This window comes from Haemorhous mexicanus, chromosome 5, assembly GCF_027477595.1.
Source record: "Haemorhous mexicanus isolate bHaeMex1 chromosome 5, bHaeMex1.pri, whole genome shotgun sequence".
Lineage (NCBI taxonomy): Eukaryota > Metazoa > Chordata > Aves > Passeriformes > Fringillidae > Haemorhous > Haemorhous mexicanus.
In genome coordinates, this window is record NC_082345.1 from 41,538,501 (window position 1) to 41,545,107 (window position 6,607).

The 6,607-nt window shown below is 41.2% G+C and overlaps 1 protein-coding gene across 1 annotated transcript; it reads right to left on the reverse strand.

Annotated features, from left to right (window-relative positions):
* Window positions 1–364: 364 nt before the first annotated feature.
* Window positions 365–6,585, reverse strand: SLC35E3 (solute carrier family 35 member E3). Its single transcript, XM_059846945.1, has 5 exons — window positions 6,137–6,585; window positions 5,938–6,048; window positions 4,282–4,440; window positions 3,263–3,345; window positions 365–2,860 (listed from the first exon to the last, which is right to left on the reverse strand). The coding sequence occupies exons 1-5, from the start codon at window positions 6,524–6,526 to the stop codon at window positions 2,674–2,676; spliced, it is 930 nt and encodes a 309-aa protein (XP_059702928.1). The 5' UTR covers window positions 6,527–6,585; the 3' UTR covers window positions 365–2,673.
* Window positions 6,586–6,607: the final 22 nt, after the last annotated feature.

A 6,607-nucleotide genomic window follows, 5' to 3' on the forward strand; every position in this document is an offset into this window, starting at 1 on the left:
GGGCATGTATAGTACAGCCTCAGTTGCAACAGCTCACACAGGGAGATGACTACACATTGCTGAAGATGGCAAGTCTCTGATTTCTCCTTCAGAAAAGGCAAAACTGATTGAAACACACATAGCAGGAAAACACATTCAAGTGATGTAGTGAAAACCAGAGTAAGCAGGTAAGTATCAGTAATTTTTGTAAGACTCCAGTTTTACCTCAGGACTTAGTTTCCCTCATTTGTGCCATGAATCCAAAAAGTTCAAACTCCCTGCTGTATTCATATGGACAGAAATCCATTTTGTCTTATACACACCTAGACCCTCAAAGTTATGTAATTCAAACAGAAGATGAAAAAAGACAAGAACAACTCCTCTCTTCTGCAATAAGCAGGAATCAGACAAATGATTAAAAATTTATTCCCACCCTACACATGGTATCCAAAGAAACAACACTTACAAAGATCTATTTATCCCACAATTACACAAGCATCCTGGATTTAATATTTTGAATCATATGACAAAGTTCAAGATACTTTATTTATTAGATACAAGAAGTAAATCTCAAAAGAGAGTTCTTGAATGCATGGAAAAAAAAAATCACATCACTTAAGTGACTCACACACACACACACCTTCCAGCACCAGATTATATTTATAATGTACTTTTTTAATGATGCTGTTAACTTTCTCTTGCAGATCTGCTCCTCTCCTTATGCAGTCTTTTGTATTTCCAGGCATGGCTGTTTAGCTCATTCTACTACTTCATATATATATTTACATACATCTCATCTCAAATATTTTTGTCATACAGGCATGTGATTCAGTTGTTTTCTATCTGTTTCTTTGCAATCTATCTACATCTCAAAAGAACTTGTGCACAGCACAAATTAATGGAAATGATTTTCTCAGTGTACATACTGAAGGATATGCATCCAGAGCTTGACCATCTGAACACATTTTTTCAGTAGTCCAGGCTGTATTTTTAAACTAATTATACAGATTTACAAAACTGTATTAAAAAAATTATTCTTGGACCAGTACAATGTCCAAGAAACAGCTGGTAACGATGTAAAATTTTCCAGGTATTTGTAACTCTGAAATGATATAGAGTGTTTCCGTAGAAACTTAGGTTACACAGAGGAATAACTTTTTCTTAAATCAAGAACTCTGTAACGGAATAAATAAACAAGCTTGAGAAAAGTTGCATTGTTTCCAACACAAAGACTTCTTGCCTCTATCGTATAAAACTTAGAGGAACTAAATATTATTTCTGTCAGTGGCTGCACAACTTAAATACTTGGTTTTGTCCACACAACTGCCCTCTTTAAATCTGAGAGAGGTAGATGAAGACAAAACAAACCCCAACATGTAAGGATTAAGATACTGCAATTAAATTCTAACCCTGCAAATCTAGTGAACATATGTTCTCACCAGATTTACGGAAAGCAGTTATTTTTTCTTTCCTTTTTTTAACTAGAACAGCACTGAACTCCTTCCATCCACGTTGTCAAAATAAGTGCCTGATACTGTAAAAAAATAATTTTCAAGGCATTTTTTAATTAGAGCAGCAGGTCCCACCTTGTACTCTTCAGTCATTCAGATACATTTCCCAGGACTGTCTGTTGAGGAAATGCTGCCTCACACCCAGCACTGTCCAGACAGCCCCTGGGCCTCCTCCCCAAAGATGACAAATCTGCAGATCCCACCCAAGGTAACTCTTGGGGAAAGGCGTGGGAGCAAGGGAGGTGGTGCTGAAGGCAAGAGAGAGAACTGGGCAACCTTCACACCCATTAAAGACGGTGACCTTTCTGAAACCTTCTTGAAAATATTTTTTAGCATGGGTGTCTGGGTGCAAGGGCTGCAAAACATTTGGTTACTACCACAAAACCGGAGATTTTATTAGGCTCACAGGTATTTACAAGATCTTTAAAGTCTTGGTTTTGGCACAGAGAAAATTATAAAGCAGTAACAACCTTTTTCAAAATGCTAATTACTTCATAAATGTCCTGACAAATTAAAAGAAAAAATTAAGATGAACTGTTTAGATCCAATTTCCTATTCTCCCACAGCTTGGCCTGTGGCTTCAAGTTTTCTGCTTTTCTCTTCATCTGTAATTTTATCTACTTTCTTCATCTAAAAATCTATCCCTATGTTGAAGCACATACAAGAAATAGGAATGAGTCTGGCAGCTTTTTTTTTTAAAATGACTGGACAAAGTATGTTTCCCTCTTCATTGTTCATTGGACAAAAATCAGGAAGCATCACTGCACACCAGAACATCTGCATGAGAGTGCCTCCAAATTTCTTCACAACGGCAATACTGGCTTGATCACAGAGACAGGATTCTTTTTATTTCTCTCTCTCTGTACTATAACTGTAGCCATCATGATCTCATTTGGTATGCAAAAAATATAATTACTTCAATACAATTTCCACAGCAATCTGAAGTGTGCCTTTTTCTCTTTCAAGTCAGTGTTTTAATTTAATGAAAATGATAGGACAGACTGAGATGGCAAAACCCCATATTTTATATCCTTCAGTTTGTTTGGTTTAGTTACAGAATAACAATCCTGGCACTTAAACTAAAACCATAGATCTAAGTGGATGAGGCAATTTTGTGCATTCTAAAATCAATGCATATTTAAATACTTGTTTTCCTTCACAACAGTCTTCAGAAACTCTTGCTCTATGGACGCTGGGCCAATTTACTCTTATTGCTTTCCTGCTCACTAAGCTTGAAGTGGGTGTAGGCTAAAATGCCAAACAGTGTGCACAGAATCCCAAGGCCTTGGTTAACAGACAATGGATCCTTAAATAAGAGGCACCCTCCCAGGAGGGTGATGCAGAACTTGAAATGTCCAAACATGTTATACCTAGACATCTGTTAAGGATAATAGCCAACAGCAGTATTATTTTTTGTAAAAAGAAGCACTTGGAATTTTCATTAATTCCACTCAAAGCATGCAATGGTACACTGTGTTGGCTCAACTCATAGCGTTTTCTCATACAGATCTCTGTGGCTGTATTTACCTCCACCTAAAGCCTTTCACCCCTTTTCACTGCAGTCTGATGGACATGCCAACACTTCCTCAAGGCAGCCAAAGCGTGAGTTAATATTCCTTGCAGGTATGAAGGTCAGCGAATGAACAGCCATTACCTATACAAATCCCAAACCAGGAAGGTTATCAAACCATTTTCCCACATTAATCAGCCCAAATGAATTCCAACATAATTCATCTGGAAACAAGAGAAACGACCAGCGTTACAAAGGATACGTGACAGGTGACGTATTTCCAATGATCCAGTAAATGGACAAGTTTACCATAAAGGCTATTATTCCAGACAGCAGTACCATTATCTGTGGATTAATGGACATGGTCAGTAATCTGACATGCTTCTGGCAGTCTGTAGATGCATTCCAGGTTATTTACTGAGTTTCATTTACTTTCAAATGCAAAATATCAGGCAAGAAAAACATATGGAGAACAAAAATAGAAAGTTTCAAATCAGTACAGACACTGGTGATGTGTATAAGCAGCTCAGTGACATGTATTTTTATGACATCCATAAATATACACTGATAGAGCCACAGGCCTTTTCTCCTTTACTCTTGGTGAACGCTTAAGAGGAAATTTTGGAAATCTGGATACTCATTCACATAGAGGTTGTATTCTTTAACTTTGAGATAAAGTCTTATTTATGGTCACAACAAAATCTATTTCAGCAAAATATCTGATTTTATTACTGTGAATACTTGCTATCCCATTCGTAAAATACAATGTTACAAGAAATGACCCATCACTGAGGGGCACAATCAGCAGTACTAAGAATATGCCACTGGCTCTTTTTTGGACAGAAGGATATTGAGAGAAACTATGGTCTTCTTGGTGAAAATAAACTACTAATTCTAGAGAACAATCAATGTTGGCATCCATCCACAGAAGAGAAGTTGAGTGTGTCCTTCTCTGAGTGGACAGTCAGAGCTAGAAATAGAGCTAGAAATAGGGGAGGTTTCTGGATTTTGATAGATTTTCCTGTTGTTCAGATGCGCTCTAAATAGAAACAAGAATAAGGAGATAAACAGAAACAAGAATAAGGAGATAAACTGAAAGGCTCGCTCCTCGCAGAGGAAGCGGGGCAGACTCAGCAAGGGGCTTTTTGTCCTGCACATGTCCCTCTCATCTCACCACAGACAACAGCTGTACAAAAATCTGTTCCACAAAGAAACAGATCTTACTATCAAATTTAACTACATCAGTAATAATTATTTCAATAAAGTCAACAAAAGCCTTACCACAGCAGAAAGCGTCCAGGGCCCAAATATTCCCCCTTCTCCAAAGACTGGCTCGAAGAAGGGTATGATGAACAGCAACATAGCTGAGGACATCGGTGCCTGATAGTACAGCAACTGCATAGAGTTTACCTGCAACTCATGCTGCTTAGCACCTACCCACTGAAACCAAAAGAGAAAGCTGTTAAACATGAGAGAAAAAACCCATAAACTGAAAAACCTGAGCAAAAGCAAACTGGCCACTAGTACAGAGGGAGTCTCACGTGGACAAATCCACTTAAAACAGGCTGTTGAGCCTCACCTTTGCCACAGTGGAGGCCCCATATGTTTGTCTCTTTCAAGTGAAAAAGCCACGAGAAAATTTTCCTGGGGGTAAAATATCATACCTGATGAAGAACAAATAGGTTGCGGAGCTGGGAAGAAAACAGCAGCTCCCCTTTATTTCCCTCTTTATTTTAAAATTCCAGATCCTGCCTGTGTTGGAGCTGAATATACTTTCCTAACAGACACTGTATTCTGTTCCTTTCTCCTCGTTTTCCTGTACATACAGGCTAACAAAACCAGTACACATTTATCTTTTGTCAATTTATTCCAGATGTAATGGATTTCATTTCAATATTGATTATAATTGACTCACACTTCAATTTTTAAGGTTGCATGCTTTCTGAAATATTACTTATCTATGGCTATGAAGACAGATGTTACAGCTAAAAGGATACATCTTTCTCTTGTGCTGAAAACTGATGTTTAATACTTACTTAAATCACATTAACTGGTAACATGGATTCTGGCATATAAACTTGCTCACATTTTTTAATCTAGATAATTTAAACCAAGGACCATTATTTCTCCAGTAGACAAATCATCACTTAATGTTATTATGCAGCACCTCTTTCCTCTTCCTGCCCTAAAACAGGTCAAGAGACCATTATTTATCATCTTACACACTAGGGGTCAAAAAGCCTCACTTTTTTTTTTTTTTTTGAGGCACAGTCCTCCTAAAAGAAATTCACGTTTAAATCTATCACATCGACATGACAAGAGTTTCTAATTTAGGAGGCTCTTACAGTCACGGTCAATAACAATTCGGGTGAGCTATTAGTACAATGCTACAGCAGAAAGGGCTGAGGCAGTCCTTGGACACATCAATTTTTAAAATCATAATTGTCCAGAAAGGTTGTATTGTGCATTTATGCATTAATCCATCCTCTACAAAAACACTTGAAAATGTATATAGTCGATACTGAAGAAGGATACTGATAAAAATGTAAATAGCTCAAAGACAAACCATGGGATGGAAGGACTGGAAAATATCTTTTCTAGGGGAAAAGCTCAAATGCAAGGCACTTGCTTCAGCAAGGAGACCATCTGTTCCCTCTAGAAAAAAAGGAGTTTTACCGCTAAAGCAATCTTCGCCCCTTGAAAATAACGCTCACGTTAAGGATGACACCCCATTTTCTACCAGCAAGGGAGATCAGGAGTTTGTCTCCTAATTTATCAGGAGTTATAGTGGATTATCATAATTTGGTGGGGGTTTTCAAAAAGAAATAACGGAGCAGGGAAGGTTTCCTGGGGGGCTGGGTGCTACTTAAAGGCGACCGAAGCAAGGGGCAGCATCCGGGGGCCCAACCACCGCAAGGCTCCCGCGCCGTTACCCACCACTTGGTACAGGGAGGTCACCAGGACGCCCAGGGTGGCGAACGCCATCCCCAGAACGCTGAACTTCACGTCGTAGTAGGAGTTGAGGAAAACACCCAGCGTGATGGGGACCTGTGGAGGGGGACACGGCGGTTTTAGGCAGGGTCGTTGCCCTCAGCGTTGGCCCTCCCCGCTCCCCTCGGCCCCGCCGCCTCCTCACCAGGGTCAGCTTGATCCGCAGAGGGAAAGTCTTGCCGTAAGCCACGCTCTGGATGACCACGATGACCGGCGTGGTCATGGCCTTGGCCAGCTGGTAGGTACCGATGGTGTTGCTCTGCAGGGAGAGGTTGGTGAAGACGACGAAGCCGCAGAAGCTGAGGGCCAGCGGCAGCACCTGCGCGGGCTGGAGGCTCTTGGGGGAGAAGGCGCCGAGCGCCTGGCACAGGTAGAGGCCGAGCCAGGTGATGGCGAAGTGCACCAGGGTGAGGCTGAGGTTGGGGAAGCCCAGCCGCACGTACAGCCATTTGTTCAGGAAGACGATGCAGATGGAGGCGGCCAGATTGACCAGCAGCCCCGCCGCTAGCCGGCCCTGCGTCGGCAGCCAGCCCATGGCTGAGGCAGCCCGGCGGCCGCCCGCGCACCGGCCGGGCCCGCCGCCGCCTCCCCGCCCCGCCGGGACACGTGGGCTCGC